This window comes from Podarcis gaigeae, assembly GCF_964106915.1.
Source record: "Podarcis gaigeae genome assembly, chromosome: 5".
Classification (NCBI taxonomy): Eukaryota; Metazoa; Chordata; class Lepidosauria; order Squamata; family Lacertidae; genus Podarcis; species Podarcis gaigeae.
In genome coordinates this window covers 41,813,728-41,831,986 of record NC_139681.1, presented here as the reverse complement: position 1 = coordinate 41,831,986, position 18,259 = coordinate 41,813,728, and the positions used below count along the sequence as shown (strand labels likewise).

The window sequence follows — 18,259 nt, the reverse complement described above, 5'->3', positions numbered from 1 at the left end:
TAAAAATGTCATCGAACAAATTCAGTACAGGGCTAGAGCTCCTACATATTTTATACTGAATACCCTTTAAGGTATTTTAACAAGGCTGTTAAGTCCCCCTCATAAATGATTCTCGTTTGGAAATGTTAGCACAATGAAGGACTTCGAGCAGGAGCAACTCTTCTCTCTCTAAAATTTTGATGCAAAAGCGTGATTTTCATATATGCACTACTATATCATCAAAGCTCGTTGTGATGGCACATGTTGAAGCAAAACCTTGATAGGATTGTTCAGTGCCTGGATTGAAGATTACCCAGTCATGCTGTGTATGCAGCCTCCAGTTCCATATTGGGGGGGGGGGGGGAAGAGGGATATAAATGAAACACATCCATGAAGGATGGTTGGGGTTTTGCCTGATGGCCCAGATAGCCACACATTTAAAGGCATCTTGTGACTCTTACGTATCTGTCTGACTTTTCAGTACACATATTTAACAGTGAAAATTTTCCATCACTATCATAATTCAGCTAAACACATCAACAGGATGCAAGTACTAAAATACAAATAAAAATACAGCATCTGTGGCCCAATGTAAGTACATAAAAGGATCATGCCGGAAAGTGGTTTCAGTTCTCATTCCTAATAATTTTACTCAGAGCAACAAGCGCCTTCAGATATTGAACCACTTATGGAAGCAATCTCGATGGGCTTTGCATTGCACCCATACACCTAATAGAAAATGTCCACCTACTCAAAAAGATTTGCATTTCAGTGTGAAGGAAGAAATCATCAGCCATTAGAAATGAAATAACAGCAGACTGATAGGGCGAATAATCTACCAGAGATGGTGGATGAATTCAAAACAAGAATACTAATGTTCCTAGAGCTTTTGCACATGCACGATCTAATTAATACTAATTGTTATCAGTGTTGTTATTTTTATATGGCATATGCAAGTCTGAGGTTCAGGAGATAGCTGAGGTTTGAATGAGGGATTCAACCTTGAGCCACCCTGATTAAAAAACAAAGTCTTGAAGGAACAATAGCGGTCATGAAGCTTGGGATCCCAGCCGTGGCTTCAGTCCTATGCACCGTTACCTAGGAGTAATATTTATTGAACACAATTGGACTTACTTCTAGGTAAAGACAGAAGGGGTTGTGTTATAAATGCAGATGAGGGACCTGCCCCTCTGGCATTTTTCCTCCTAATATTTTTCTTTAATCAGCCAATTTCATCTATGGAAAAATGGATTTTCCTTTCTCTTTTATTAATGAGATCGGCACTTCCTCACAGTCATGCTGCAACAGTGCTACCAAAAAGATAAAGCTTCTATAAGAATGTGTGCCTGCCAGCAATTACCATAGCTAGTAAAATCTATATTTCAAGTACAATTGAGGACTGACAGGAACATTCCTAGGATTTTCTTTTTTTTGGAGGAAAGAGTTCTTTAGCTCAGAAAAACACACACACACAGCCTTTCCACAGCAACATAAACATGCACAAGAGCTACACAGATTTTGATGTTCAGCCTCCAGCGGCTTTATAATGTTCACCCACCATTATTAAATCAATACCCCCTTCTTTGGGGGAGGAAAGGAACAGTTTATGGGAAATTTTGATAAAAACAAAACACCACCTGAAACGCCAGTCTTTACAGTCGGATCTTCCTTGGTTGTACAACCACCTTTTCTGCTAATGCTCTTTAAAGCTAAGTATATTCTCTCCCCTCATGTGGTGCTTGTTTTGAGCAGAGAAAACAGCTCCGTCCTTTTGTGACAGAGAAAAGCTTATTTCTTCAAAGAAAGAGGAAGAAACAACTACAGAAGCTGTTTTGCTTTAGCTGGTGAAACGAGATCTAAGCACATGGTTACAGAATGATGCTTCAGTTCACAGGGAAAAGATTGCTTTCTTCACAATATGCTGTGGAGCTCATTAGTATATTATTTACCCACAATACTTACAAGCTATCCTTCTCCTTCCTATTTGGGAATGTTTACAGCAGTGAAACTTGAAAAGGCTCCATCTTGTTTGCAATTCATTTGCACTGCAAACTTGTGACTGTGGTACATAGATAAAACAAAGTGACCCGGTAGTCTTAAAATATTTATTAATTAAAAAAAAGTTAAAATATTTGTTTATACAAAGATGAGACTAATCTCATGCAAACTCTTCGCATACAGTAAAAATAACTCAAATATTAGTAGGATGGATTTACAAAATAACTTCTTTATAGTAGCTTTTTAATAGAGAAGTGCTGCGCTGTTCAGTGTGCTTGGAGCACCATCCAGAATAATTTACTTACAAAGCCATTTCTTTTCTTTTTTTTTTTAAAAAAAGATTTATACATTGTTCTATGGGGAAAGGTGCCAAGATTTTCACACTCTTCACTATGGTTAACAATTAATACCTTATTACTACTACTACCCATAAAACTAGACTTAGACCTATGAACATTGAGTAATGATATCCTCAGTACCACTGAACCTTGGGACCATTGATGTTTAATGTACAAAGCTGCCCAAACATTGCTGTGCAGCAGATTCCTAAGCGCCTTTACTAGGAAGTAAGGTCCAGGGAGCTCAAGGGTTCCATACTTCCAAGTAAGGATGCATAGGAGTACAGCCGTAGATATTTTTTCTTAAACGGTTAAAGAAAAAAAAGTATTGAGATCATTATGGATGGCATCTGCTTCTGCTTAATTACAAATCACATCGGATTTAGAATTTGTGTATATTACAAGTAATTTGCATAATTAAAACAATTAAGGGACTGACATATCATGGTAATTAGAAATGCATCAAACTTGAATGTTGTACAAAAGAGAGCTTCAATATGAAACATTAAGTCTCTGAGAATGAAGTATCCTACAGATTCCTGCACAACAGTCTTGGACATACTTGCACCGAACCTTCCTCTGTGCACAGATGGCAATTTGGGTTGTCTGGCTTTCCTCTAAATTGCTGGGATCCAAAACTCAAAACGGTGACACAAAATGCATGCCATTCATTTCTTCCGCTGTAGATGCCACAGTATTTCACTTGCGTTCTTTTCTGCGTGTCTCCTTTTTATCTCATTTTCCGTAGCCGTATCCTGTTCTCTTTGTCTCTCTTTTTAAGGATAAGTATGAATTGGTTGAAAAAATGCTCCTGGTCTTTCTTCTTCTGAACAAGCCGAAACCGCTGATCTGTGCCATATTTCTCTGCAAATTCCTTAAATGTTGTCCTGGGGAGCAGGTGGGGGAAACCAACATAAGCTACATTTTCACAAAGCTCTTTGTTTGTCAATATATATATTCTAATTCTTTGGCCCTTCATTATATGTTCACCTTTCTGCATTGAACTCATTCTTAATGTGTCTTGTCATTGTCAGTAATGTTGGAAGTAGAAATGTGAAAGCCAAAATGTTGAAGTCTCATTGATCTACCCAACTTCTCATCCCAAGCCATTATTTTTATTCTGCAGAATGTAGACATACTTATCGATTGCAGGAAGCTTGATTAATAATTAGTTCACTGTGGACCATCCACAGTAATTGGATAGGATTCTCAAAAATTAAGAATGTAAATTCTTCTTTAGCTTCAGCCTGCCAATCGAAAGGATGTGACCCACATAATTTTAGCTGGAGTTAACAACACTATAAAAATTTACAAGGTGAAGACTTTAGTCAGACTCCATTTAATGAAATGCCTTTTGACTCCAAACTGAGAAATGGGGATTGGATCTATTTATTTTATTTTATTGCCATGGACCCTTAGAAGGAACAAATCAGAGGCATAAATCTAGCATAGATGAATGGGGAATAGTATGATTTTAACATATGGAAACTGAAATAATCGCTTATATTTGTGTTCCAAAAGGTTTAATTTTGTATTAATGTCTTTCCTGTGGTCTGTTCCCTGGCTATGAAAGCTAGCCATGCCTGAGCATCAGTCTCAGTTCTCTTTGGATTCCCCACCCTCCTTTATTTTATGTGTCTGTGTGTTGCCTGAGGGAGTGTAAGCGGGCAGACCTTTATGGGAGACCTTGTTATGGAAGTTATTTGGCTGCCATATTTGGAGCCAGGGAGGAATTTGCCAGCAGATTAATTGGGTCTGTCTGAAGCCCTTGCCTCCTTCATAGCAATTGTCACAACTTACTGGTGGATAAGGCGCTGGGTTGGCTCACTGGACAGGGAGTGGCCCTACCCTGCTCCACACTATCAGAGTATCCCCTTAGTGAGATCCTGGGGGAGGGGCTCCTTGTCCTTGTTGGGGGTTGATGGGCCGTAGCACCCCAAACAGTGACCGTGGGAGGTTGCACTGGTTTGATGCATGTGGGACAGCCCTTAACCTTGGTCAACCATCAACCAGCAGTCGGACTGGTTGATTTCAGGATACATACCCAACGCCTACACCAAAACCTGTTCACATCTGTAATCAATAAAACTGTGGCCTGTTTACACCCCAATACTGCTGTCCGGTTTTACTGCCATTGCTGTTATGTTTAGCCTCCACCTGCTCGTGGCTTCACTGTGCCTGCAAAAGCTGTGCTATATAGGACTGAAGCTAATTGCTTCAGGCTCAGGGCAGAATGGGTTCAGGGCACACAGAGACAGAACCTACAGAGGTGATTGTGTTTGTGCAGAACCCCTATGTTGCTTTTCATGAAGTCAAGCCCCTAGTTAACTCTTATCACTTTAATCCTGGGGTAGGTGCAGTGACCATAAATACTGCAGCAGCTCCCAGAGAGTTTTGTTCTTATAAAATGAACACAAATCTGCTCCTGCCATTCTTGTCTAGCTATCACATTATTCTGGAATGTTTTCTGTTAGATTGCCAAAGGAATACTTTTACTCATACTATCAACAGAAGCTGCAACTATATTGTTTATATCGGTATCTGACAGCATGCGCAGTTCTTTAAAATGCTAGTTAAGAGACAACCTTCATGTTTTATTCTTTATATTTGTAATATGAAGCTTCATTATCATAAAGAATCTATCTTGATGATTTGCAAATTCCGTTAAGAGAATCACATTTTTTCACGAAGGGATTCTCAACAGCTTTTATGGAAAACAGCTTAGGAGAAGCAAGTAAGCAACCATTCAAAATCTTACATTTATTGTACAGTACTGACGATAAATTCTTATGTGGAAATAATTTGGGTTTTCTCAAAAGGCCGGCAAAGGAAACGCTTTACTGATTTTGCATTATAAACACACTCTTGTACTTATACACACTGCAAGCACTAATCACATCTGCAATTGGGTTCCTTAGTCAAAAGCATAATGAACTACTGCAATGGATTTTTAACAAGTTGTTTAGTATGATATGAGAAAAGCTACGGATCAAATCCTCAATTTTAACATATGACTATGAAGATCTCAATCAGCACATTGGCTCTGATACTTAGTGCACCAATATATGAACATTTTGCGACATCAAACACTACATCTAACATAAAATATACACCTTATGTACATAATCTATAGAGATGCTACTGGCTATAAAGTTTAGATTTTCCTGCATGGTTGAGTTGAGAACTGAAGGAAAGGAGAGTTGGTGAAGACTAGCACTGAACTGACATTTCAAGATTGTCAAAAGTTCAGCCTTAATTGGGGGAGAGGTACACCTTACTGGAACACCCACACAGTTCCAGTTGGCGGGTGAACATCTGAGAGGTATTCTGGTGGGGGAAGATGGCTACCGCAAAATGGCACCCACCAACAGAATTTAATGGCCTATGAATGAAGTCGTGGGAAGGAACATAGGAAGCTGTCTGAGACTGAGTCAGGCTCATTGGTCCATTCAGTTTGTTTTTACTGTCTGGAAGTAGCTCTCCGGGGTCTCAGACAGGTCTCCCCACTCCTATCTGGAGATGTTGGGGATTGAACTTGGAACATTCTGCATGCAAGACAGATGCTCTACCACTGAGCTATGGCCCTTCCTTATGAAATGACTCAGGACATGTGACCTAGTCCAGAGGGGCTATAGTGGGCACCATATAACAGGATTTTGAGGTTTCATATGCAGTTCGCCATAAAAGTTTTGAAGTTTGCCTATAAATGTGAATTGAATCAAATTTCTCCTCATCCTTAACCACACCTTAGCTTCTAGTTCAAGGTGCACTAAGCACAGCTACTGTGCAAAAGCTTTAAACTATAATGGGGCTTCCTCAGATCTGCCTGGAGTTACAGGGCTTGCTGCATTGTATCTAGTGCTTCAAATTTGAAACAACAATATTCACATTCAGCACTGCATAGATTTCTAGGCCAAACAAGCATAACCCAATTCTAGTCAGTGTCTAACATTCTTAAATAAGATCAATGCCGGAAAATAGTTCCATACCGTGGTGATAATTTAGATTCCTCCAGAAGCTTCTTAAACTCTTCTTTGGCTAGCAATAACTTATTTTTCTTTTCCTTGTATTCTTCTCTTATTCTGGTCTTGACAAACTGTTCAAATATCTTAGGTGGAGAATAATAAGAAGAAAAAAGTCACACTTTATTAAATTTGCTAAATTGGTTGGTGAAGTTCCTATTGGCTTCTAGAACAAGGGTGGTGAACCTGTGGTACTTCAGATGTTGCAGGACAACAACTCCTGTCAGTTGCTGACCACTACCCTGACAGAAGTCAGAGTGCATAGCTTAACCATCCCTGTTCTACAAACAAAGCATGATTCTGAAGCACATCTCCTTTCAATCATTGGAGAATGGGGACTAACATGAAAGTGTTTCAAAGAGAAACCATTGCATGAGAACCTCATTCAGTTTTGTCTATGGAGAGTTGTTTTAATCTACACCTACCCATACACCCACACCAAAAAGCAGCAGTATATAGTATAATAACCAATGTATTGTTAATAGCATGACTACAGTCCTATGCAGTGTCCTGGGAGTGAGCTGGCCTCAGTGCAGCTTACTTTTGACTTCATTAGCTCAATCTGTAACTCACATTGAGCTCTAACAAAACATCTTCATCTAGTTCAGGCACCCCAACCTTTGGCGCTCCAGATATTCCCACAATTCCCATCATTCCTGACCACTGGTCCTGTTAGCTAGGGATCATAGGAGTTGTAGGCCAAAACATCTGGAGGGCTGCAGGTTGGGGGTGCCTCATCTAGTTGCCTGAAACACAACCTTTAACTTTTTATTAGAAATGCAAACAATCTTGCAAGGCACTAGCTGTTGGTGTGATTTAGGAACCCCAGATGTTAACTTTCCTTTTCCTCTGGAAAATGTCCCAGAGCTGCACACATTTACATTCACCCTCCACTACACCACTGATCAGGAACATCTGAATCAACTCTTGAAATTGTTTGTTCTAACTCCAGGGATTTCACAACAGCTTCTGGGAGTTTAATCGGGGAAGGTTTCAAGACAAAGCTTGTGGTTCAGCAGTTGAATTTGGGTTGCACAAGGTCCTGAGTTCAGTTTAGGCTGTGCATTTGGAAAAACATTTGTTTGTTTGTTTGTTTTTTAAATGGGATGAATGAGATCTTTTTAGTCCTTTTTTTACAAGCTGAACCCAAATGTGCAAGCAACTCAAAATTTGAAGCTATGGATTTGGTGCAATTTGGTCTCATCTTTGCTATTTTCTTCTTGTTTCAATGGATGGGATGCTAGGGGAAAGCAGGGGGTGGCAAACTGACTTATTCTGCAGCCATCATAAGAACGCTTGAACATATGAAGATTTTGCTGGATCAGGTCAGTGGCTCATCTAGCCTGGCATCCTGTTCCCACCATGCCTAATTAGTTGCCTATGGGAAGCCCAGAAGCAGGGCTGAATGCAACGACATGCTCATTACACTCTGATAATCTGATGTTATTTTCTTAGCCTGTGTTTTGGGGCAAAATAATGATATAAAATATGGAAGTTATTGACAGTGGAAGAGAATTTGGTTCTCTCATTGGAATCAATGGTAATCAACAGAAATTGGAATGGCAAATAAAGAACCAACACTCTGAGAAAGCAAAAGGAAGGAAGTTTTAAATCATGAAAAATGAATAGAGCAACAAAACTGTTGCTGACATCACACACCCCTAGTTCAGTTCCCAGCAGTTCTAATCAAGAGGATCTAGGTGTCAGATTTTGGGGGGACAACTCTGCAGAAGGCCTTAAATAACTGTTGCTGGTTGGATCATACAGCATTGGGCTCAATGAACTAATGTTTGGCTCTGTTTCATGAGTTCATAAAGGGAGTTTGGCAAATTGCTGGTAGGCATGTAAATGAAGCAATGCTATACTTTTTGATGGCACCTAATAGTAATTGATTTGACAGGTAATATCTGCCTGCAAAGGGAAATTGCTTCACAAAGACAATTTTACTTCTGTGTGCCTTAGTACTCCTAGTGTATGTTCCCCAAGGCTCACGATATCATTTCTTTTACATCTGTAGAGTAATCATTGTTAATCTGCTGTGACCTTTTACAGTAATTGATCTGTGAGATGAGATGAAATACCAATAAAACAAGAGAAAGTTCAATCCACAATCCAATTCTGATCCACTTAGTTCCAGGGTAACTGGCTTTCTGCAGAAAGATTGGAGAGGAAGTAGCTTGATGGTTGTTCTAACAAATGTAAACCCGAGGCTCTTTGGGCAGGATTGGAGTCACCATCTATGTATGGTATGGCATGTAGCTAAATGTTGTAGCTAATTAGATGTTAAATAACAGTAGACTGTTGGGCCTGAACCACGGGCCGAAGGCTAACGAAGCAGTTTTCTGGTTAATTGCAGCACCATGATTCATGACTTGCTTGATTCATGCACTGGCATAACAAATTGAAAAAACCATTGGTCTAGAAGGCTCATTGCAAGATTCATTGAAGTGACTCAAGTGAGCACATTTGCAAGTGGGGTAATTTGAGGGCTGGCACTTAGATTCTAACTTGACTGGGAGCTACCACAGATGAGCAGCAGAGCTCATATTTTCCATGCAGAAGGTCCCAGGTTCAGTCCCCGGCATCCAGGTAAGTCTGAGAAAGGTTTCTGCCTGAAAAGTTGGAAACCTGCTGCCAGCCACTGTAGACAATGCTAAGCTGCATGGACCAATGATCTGACTTGGTATAAAGCAGGCACATGTGCTCATCATATGGTGCATATTTTAGGGAGAAAAGAGCATGTGCTGAATGGGAATTACAGAAATGTAGCTCAACTCAACTGATTTAGAATAGCCTGTTTTTATATTTCATACCAACAAATGAGGTCCTACCCCCCATCCAACTAGGGGCAATGGGCACATGGAAGCAGGCTTCCATCCAAGTATCCCTATCTGCACATGGAAACACGTATGTGATTCCCCAATCCAGCAGCTATGATGCACATTTAGCCTTGCAAATAAATTGCACCTGTACTGATTAACACTTTAGGAATAGGGTGGTGGTAAAGTTTGGATTTTCCCCAGTCAGCTCTCCCTGCAAACTGCCTTATTGCCATATCTATGCTTCTTCGCCAGGGCCATGCATGCACAGCTGGATCATAGCCATTCTCTTCTGAGAACAGCAATAAACGAACTATTTTCTGTTGGTAGAGCAAGGATGTCTTTTAATTATTTTTACTGAACCCATCTCAGGTTCTTTTTTAAAAAACAACACCACATCAATGTACTTTCCTTTTGACTGTTCTAGAGACTGCCAAAGAATAATATGATAAGGGGCCCACTTTAATAGTTACAGGAAAGAGCTTTCCATGAGGTCAAAAATAGATGACCACATTACGTGAAAATTGATAAGTGGCTCATTATCCCAGCACCCGAGCCCCTAAATGCAATGCTATTTCTAGACCCCAAATCCACTCATTTGTTGAATATTTTGCTGTCGGGAATGTAGCTTCATTGTGGGCAGAGAGGAAAGCCATCTGTTGGGACATAACGATCAATAAATAATTGTGAAACAGCAATGCAGCATGGGGATTTGAATTTAATCAAAAGAGGCCCATTCCTCAGATAGTCTCAAGGGAACTGCGCCTAGTTATTTGCTCCGTTAGCAAACAAATTCTTGTGAAAGTTCAACATCTGACTCGCTGGCCTTTCATACAACGGAAAGATAATATGAGAAGAGACCTTTCTCTGTTCCTCGACAGGCCCTTCCAATAGACGAAGTGATAAATCTGCCCTTTTCAAAGCCCTTATCTGCTTAGGGGAAGAGGCCACATCAATAATACAACACATAATTTGCCAAATAGTCTTTCATTTTTAAATATAATCGGTTTAATCAAGTATTATTGAGCTAAGTTGGAGCCTGGATGTAGCAGGGTTTAGTCTGTCCCCAAGGGACTTGCCAATCGTAAGGTCAGTGGTTCGAATCCCTGCGGTGGGGTGAGCTCCCGTCATTCGGTCCCAGTTCCTGCCCACCTAGCAGTTCGAAAGCACCCATAAGTGCAAGTAGATAAATAGGTACCGCTTTATAGCGGGAAGGTAAATGGCGTTTCCGTGTGAGCCGCTGGTGCTGGCTTGCCAGCTGCAGCTTCGTCACACTGGCCACGTGATCCAGAAGTGTCTTCGGATGGCGCCGGCTCCCGGCCTCTTGAGCGAGATGAGCGCGCAACCCTAGAGTCGGACACGACTGGCCTGTACGGGCAGGGGTACCTTTACCTTTACCTTTAAGGTTATTTAGCCCCATGCTGAAGTTGCACAGATTCTCTAGGCCCCTCCCATGTTGTAAGATGGTGAACTACGTCAACAGGGAGTCTGTTGTATCTGTGGAGACTCCTTGCATGATTTGGAGCCCTGATACAAAAGGCTCGCACTGCAGAGATTCACCTTCATCAGATAAGGGACCCAGATGATCACCATAACATCAAAGGTAGTGGGCTAAGCAAAAATAACTGCAGCTCTGTGGTCCCTTGTAGCTCAAGATACGTTTCAAAAAGACTCTCTTCTACCTGAAATCCAGAGCATCAATTAGAATGTCAGAATTCTAATGCATAATGTGCATTATGCATAATTCTGCATAATGTGCCAATTGACTTAGGAGGCCACCTCTCACCCACATTCTAATGGAACACAACTATGGCTCTGAACAACCCACAACTATTTTGCTTCCTAATTCAGGCATGAAGGTTTAGCTACAAAATCTAGTGTTCTAGCTTTCACCTGTCTCTAATTTTAACTTGTGTAGTGCTTATTTGTACGAAGAGTTGCTAAAGGTGAGATGATCAATCCTGCAATAAATGTTAATCTTTCCAGTTGACCAAAAGGAGGACATTTTTAACACTTCATAAAATTTCCTTCTCTGCAATTTGATTACCCTCTTTTACTAGTAGGAACACAATTTTAATCTTCTATATAAAGAAGAACTGAAAATTGCTTTTCATAGTCATTTTCCTTGAGTACGTAATATATTCCACAAATGAGACCCATGTCACCAATGTTTCAAAGCTAATATCTATAGTATAAGCTTTATCGACTGTTCATTAAGCAATTTTACTATATCATGTACATGCTTGATAAATGAAAGGCGCAATAAAGCTTGATTGACTAGGCACGGTCTAGACTGTGCCCTTGCTTAAATCACTGAAATAGAATACAGTGTTCCCCTTGCCGTACAAAACTGTCTTCTAAGTGCATTGTTAGGTTACAGTTTCAAATTCCCAATTATAATTTTACCCTAAAAAATGGTAGCCATTCTTTGCTAAAAGCAAACACATTTTAGATATGGTTCACCCCTATGCAAGGTGCTTAGTCTCCTCATGAGTTTGAGGGCAAAGGTCTGAAGCAGGAAGCCTCCTAAATTCATGGGGGTTCCTTTTAGGATTTTGAACTTCTGCACCATCAATTTTTAATTACACTGGGAGCTTCAAAGGTAGACGGGGGTCTCCACTCAGTGGCATTGCATGGGTTACCAGCATCTGGGGCTGCGTGGGAAGGAAATGGATGGAGTACGCATGCACATTCAACTGCCTAATGGTGTCTGCATCACCCAGGAGATCGCAGCCGCACAGATAAGAAAAGAAGAGTCGTTCTGTTGCCTGGAAAGGTCACTTCCTGGTTCTCATGGAGAAGCCATTTTCAATGGAGCCCAGCAACAGAAGTGCACAGCTCTATTGAGGCAGCACCAAATGGCACCGCCCTTCATCCACAAATCTCAGGGCAGTTCACATCATTTGTAAACTGGAGATTCTGATCACCAGGAAGTGATATAATTTAAAGGACTGCTTATCTATTTGTTTCGGCTATAATAGTGACCTAAAGTACAAAATGCGGCTGCTTTGCTAACCTTAAACATTGCAATAGTCCTTTGAATCATAAGGAAATAGTATGATGCCCTCATTATTTTTCTTGTTGGCTCACAATAAGGCCTATACAGGCTTGGACGTATAGAAGCTAGCGTGAATCAGAATTTATTTAGTAGAAAAGACTAGAATGCATACCCAAGTTGAACAACCAGGAGACTGCCTTCCAGCACCACATTCTCGCATGAGTCATGTGACCCATGCAAGATCGTGCCCCCCCCAAAAAAGTGTTTTTCCAGTGCAAGATTGCAGGACCCAAAATGGCTGCCATGCTGTCACATAAAAAAAAGGAATGTCCCAGTTTTCCTGGGACAGTTGAAGGATATGTAGAATGCCCATGGCTGGTAAAGTATGAGGAATGTTGCACTAATTCAGTAGATCAAAGATTGAAACCAGCCAACTATTTATCTTTTGTCCACCATGAATTTCACAGAAATTGATTGACTTCCCTGTTTCCACTTTCCTTTGCATATCTGCTTATATTTTCAGTTTGCCTCTTTCTGAAAGATATTCATCGCCCATTTCCCTCAGTTTATGTTTACAGCATGGAAGCAAGGACCCATTTGTTTTCTGTTGCCCATTTTTATACCATAGTTATTTCAGGTATGTCATGTACTTTAAAAGAGTAACGTGAATTGGCTCAAGCACTCTGAACTGTCTGGGGAGGCATGCATTGTTATAAAACTTTAAACTCACCTGTTTACGTTCTTCTGAGTTGAGTAGGAGATAACGTGGATCAAATACTATTTTGTGTAACTCTTTTTCCCATGTGGAAAATGCAGAGACCTGAAGGAAGATATGAATGGAAGATATATAAACAATTTTCTGAAGGTTTTGGAGCTAACTTGGCTGTAAATTCAATTTCTGAGAAAACAGAACACTGCAAGAATGCCACAAGCTACAGCGTTTGCCATGACCTAACTTATTCAAGAAACAGAATAAATCTTAATCAAGGGAACTGGGATTAAGAGGAGAACTGTGAGAACAGAATGGAAAATGTATGATGCAGCAAAAAAACCAACAACATGTTTGAAGGAATGATCAATACCATAGAAAACAGATCAGAAATCAATATGACACAACTATAACTGTTTCATGGTGTCCCTCTCCCACTCTTTTAACCAGGAATTTTAATTCAGAAATTATCTTATTCCTCAAATTCATTTCATTCAGCTTTCAAGTTTTCTTCTTTTTGTAATGGTCCTCTAAATACTTGTTACCGATAGGTTTTGTAAGTTGCTTTGGGTCAGTTTTCCAGAAGTGACTAATAAAAGCAGATGCAAATTATGTTGATAATAATCATAATAGATCCATTTGAATCAGCTTTCAGATCAGGCTTAGGCTGAGTAGAAACTGGGATGGGCTAGCTCACTATTTTTATTTAATGGGATTTATATACTGATTAATCATCCAAAACTTATTGGTTCACATAAACCTGTATAAAATTACTATAGAAAGTAATTGTTCCTCATTAGGTAATTCATGCATGTAATCCACCCTGCTTTGCTTATTCTTTAGCAGTTGGGGTCCATAAAAACAAAACACAAACTAAATCTACAGTAGGGCAAAACCTTAATGAAACCAAAGTGTCATAAAACAGTGAATAAGCTTTAGAGTTCTCCAGAACTCTTCATTGGGCTAGATGCTTCACTGGATCTTGCTTGCATAGTTATGAGACACATGTAGCTCTTTCATGGCTGGGTCCTTCTGGTCTCTGTAATAATGGTCCCCTTTTGTCTGTCTCCATATCTGTACCTATCTGCCAACATCTGAATACAATGCATGGCAGTACAACATACAACGGGTACTGGGGCAGTCTTAGGGAAGCCAAATAGACTATGTTGATATTGAATCTTGCTCTAATTAGCCTTCTCATCAGGGGAGAAACTTAGGTCAAACATGTTGGGAATCTCCTATAGGAGATCATTGCTCTTTAGGCTGAAGGCTTGTGTGAAAAATTTACTCAAAGGGCAAGATCCATGATTGTGCCAGCAAATACAACAATACTCCCTTTCCTCCCCTTGTGTCCCCAATTTCTCTCCAGGGGGTTCCCCAGCCCTGTAGAGAAAGGGAATGTTGTTTAGATAAGCATAAGTCTGTTGCATAGGCAAGACACCATGATTTAACACCCGAAGTATTAAACCTAACAAAACTTTTCCACTAAAATATAAAAGTTGGTAGAAATAAGAACAATTTTCAGATATTTATGCCCCGTAATTGTTTGGATGATTCTGTTCTAACCTGTCCTATTCAATGCGCTTCTTCATAATGAATAGAACATACTCTTAGAATCATTAAAAAATTGACCAGTATCACCTTAGAGACCAACTAAGTTCTGGGTATAAGCTTTTGTGTGCATGCACACTTCTTCAGATACACTGAAACAGAAGCCACCAGACCCTTATATATAGTGGGAGGGTGGGGTTTTTCTCAGGAGGGTAGTAGGAGATCACCCTGACTCAGTGGGTATGGAAAACCTGTTGACCACTGTAATTAATCCTACTTAGTTGGTCTCTAAGGTGCTAGTGGAGAATTTTTTATCTTTTTATTTATTTATTTCGACTGCGTCAGACCAACACGGCTACCTACCTGAATCTTAGAATCATATCATTAGAAACATGTCAACCATGGGATGTGGAATTAGTTAGATCAAGTCTAAGTCAGAGACGGTTTTGTGTGTAATGGAATGTAATTAAACATGTTTTCACTGGGTACCTGAACTGTTATTCAAAGACAGAGAACATGCGTAAAATCGGGCAATAAGAAAGATTATAAACTCTCTGGGCACAGATTACATTTATATCGTGTCCTTTACATCACCTAGCCTTTTGTACAACAAATGGAAGCAACATAACATCATTCAGCAGTGATAAATGTTGATAGGAAAGCAATATTAAAAAGCATTTATAGAAGCTGTAGGAATCATGAGATGGTACCTATCTGTAATTGCAACATACTGTTACAAATCTTGAGTTTATAGCGTGTTCTCATAATCTGCTGGAATCAAGCCAGTCCAACCTTATTTCTTACCCCTCTTTCCAGAAGCATATCTCTGAAATGGGTAATACGTTCTTCCAATGGAAGTATAATCTGATCTTCAGAGGCTTTCACATTTTTCTCTTCGACCTTGTCGAGCCCAGCGTTCTCAGGATCTTCCAGTCTTAAATAATGCAAGTAATATGCAGGATGGAATAAATTTTTAACGCTCAATTATCTTTAAAAACTCAGCAGGAACTAGAAAAATAAAAGCAGCAACTTGTTGCACAGAGTGTTCTTGTATTAACTTATTTTTGCCTAAGTTTAAAGATATGCAGCTAGCGTGTTCTTCACCTCATTCTTTAGAGGCATTAAAAACAGACTTTCCCAACCTGGTGCCCTCCAAACATTTTGAGTTACAGTTCTCATCAACCATGCTGGAAGGGCTGAGTGAAGTTATAGTTCAAAACATCTTGAGGGCACAAGGCTGAGACAGGCTCCATAAAGGATGCCTTTATTGGAGCTGAGAGTTCAGATGGCACACTGTTAGGACTGTTTTACTGGGGGATAGTCCTTACTTGGATGTTCAACTTTATCTGGAGAAAAACTCCTACCTTGCTCCATTTAGGACAGAGTGTGTTCTCAACTTCTAGATTGGGGGAAAGCTCTGAAGTGATGTGACACCAGATTTTGATTTGTGGGAAAGCCACTTCCGCCCCACGGAGGAGGTGAGGTTGAGGGCTTCACGGCCCCAACACGGGCGCGGTGGCTGGAGCCCAGCACCTGCGCAATTGGGGGGATTCCTGGCCATGTCATCCCCTGGTCAGTCAATCGGCTGGCTCAGGGGGCATGGCCTGTCCTACTTAAGGCAGGACGAGGCCGGGGATCTCCCTCTTTGCCGCCAGTCAGCTGTTCCTGCTTTCCGCACCCTACTGCCCTATAAGGTTTTTCTTCCTTGACCTTGCTATGGACCTTGGTTGGTCGCCATTGAGGGGCCTGGTAGGATTTTTTCCACTTGGAAAATTGGCACCAGCCACTTGGTTTTCACCTACCTCGTAGCAAATCATCACAACTTTCTTGGTATTGGCAGTTAGGCAATGGTCTTGTTCTGTCGATGGAAGAGGGGAGGTAGCGCCATCACCTGTCCCACATATTGAAGAGTAGTCCGATAAAGGATTCTGGGGGCGTGGCCCTGTCCGAAGCCTGGGGAGGTGAGGACCTAAGGCACGCCCCCTAGCGGTCACCCCGAGGGAGTTCCTAGTTGATGCGCATCAGCAGGACTCCCCCTACTGGTGGTTAACCCTTCCCGGACTTCAAGCGGACGGGCTGAGGTCGGATATAGTTGGTTAGGACCAATGCCTAAGCCAATACCGCTCATCACCAGTAACCAATAAATTTGTGGCCTTATTTATCCCATTAACCTTAATAATTGTGTCATGTGTCATTATTTCCACGGGGGGGGGGGGGGCGAGAACTCGCCACTCAAAGATGTCTTATTCTGAGTGCCTTTTGAATGATGCATCTTCTCAAGCTATTTACATTTATACATTTCCTACTTAGATGTGATAGGGCTTTAAAGTCAGAGAAGTGATAAATATTTGTTATCTCTTTTTACAAACAGCTTCCTCTATTACCCACTGTGCTTACCATAAGCTTAGTCAGGAAAGGAAACAGGAAACAGTGTTTTAACACTTGTTAATTGCTTGCCTATGTATTCCCACCAAGCCATTAGAAGCAAGAACCTCTAACTTTCCCTTCTAAAATACTTTCTATCTGTCACTTTCTACACAGCAGTAGATTAATAAAAGGGCTAACAGGACCTGGCTTCTTCAGTGCTAACCAGAGACAACTGGCAACCCATTGTATTTCATGTCATCTACAATGTGCAAGGTTTGTTTGCAGGGTGACTAAAATGGTTGCTAGTTTTATTATATGTGTGCTATGTAAATTATAAGGGCTAGTTCCTTGGGCAGATTGGAACTCTGCCATCTCAGCACTGAAGAAGCCCCTACAGAAGTTCCTCCAGTGAAATAAATGGAGATGCTCACATGCTCAAGAGATACATTATTCACCTGATGCAGGTGGCGCTGTGGTCTAAACCACCGAGCTTCTTGGGCTAGCCAATCATAAGGTCAGCAGTTCAAATCCGCACAATGGGGTGAGCTCCCGTTGCTTTGTCCCAGCTCCTGCCAACCTAGCAGTTTGAAAGCACGCCAGTGCAAGTAGATAAATAGGTACCGCTGTGGCGGGAAGGTAAACCGTGATTCCATGTGCTCTGGTTTCCATCACAGTGTTCTGTGTGCCAGAAGCAGTTTAGTCATGCCAGCCACATGACCTGGAAAACCTGTCTATGGACAAATGCCGGCTCCCTCACCCTAAAAGTGGAGATAAGCGCTGCACCTCATAGTCGAATTCGACTGGACTTAACTGTCCAGGGGTCCTTACCTTACCTTCACCTATTCTGCATCTTAGTCTCTAGCATGGGGAACAAAACTATAAGGGTTAACATTATTCTGGCATTCTTGCTACACAATCAGTGGTTTAAATATATTGTAGTTCCAGTAATATCTGTTGTAGAAACTTTCAGAAAAGAGATTATTCTCTCTGACAAAACCAAGCTGAAGTCAACTAACTACATTTGCACCTGATTAGAAACTTTTAGCCATTGGACATAAGCAAGATTTTATTCTCGAAAGGTTCTAAATGGTTCAGCTGAAATGGGAAATGTTAAAATCTTTCAGCTAATAAATTCCATTACCCAGTAAAGCAATATGAGTCCTAACATTATTTTCCTTGCCATCAATAATTGCATTATACAAATTCACTCTTAAATTATACTAAAATGGGTATTGCATGATGTTAGTAGCTCCAAAGGCATCAAATTGTCACTCTTCATATAATAGTGACTTCGATATTATATTAGCCATTTTCATTCTCCCAAAATTATCCTATTCTGTAATATGATCTATAAAGCTTCCAGTCCAATTTCTGGTAACCAAAAATAATTTTTTTTCCCCAGAGAAATGGGTGGAAACCCAGAAAGCTATTTCATTAACGAAGATGCTCTCTGGCTGCCTCTTTTTTAGTACAGTTAA

At 40.6% G+C, this 18,259-nt stretch overlaps 1 protein-coding gene across 2 annotated transcripts in view; it reads right to left on the bottom strand.

The window, feature by feature from the left end:
- Positions 1–2,147: 2,147 nt before the first annotated feature.
- Positions 2,148–18,259, bottom strand: part of TCERG1L (transcription elongation regulator 1 like) — a 159,146-nt gene continuing 143,034 nt past the window's right edge. For both annotated transcript variants that reach the window (XM_083741068.1, XM_083741067.1), the window contains exons 10-13: positions 15,219–15,348; positions 12,885–12,974; positions 6,305–6,423; positions 2,148–3,202 (exon numbers count right to left, since the gene is read on the bottom strand). In XM_083741068.1, coding sequence (XP_083597194.1) covers positions 3,046–3,202; positions 6,305–6,423; positions 12,885–12,974; positions 15,219–15,348 — 496 coding nt within the window. In that variant the 3' untranslated portion in view covers positions 2,148–3,045. The remainder of the gene's footprint in view (positions 3,203–6,304; positions 6,424–12,884; positions 12,975–15,218; positions 15,349–18,259) is intronic.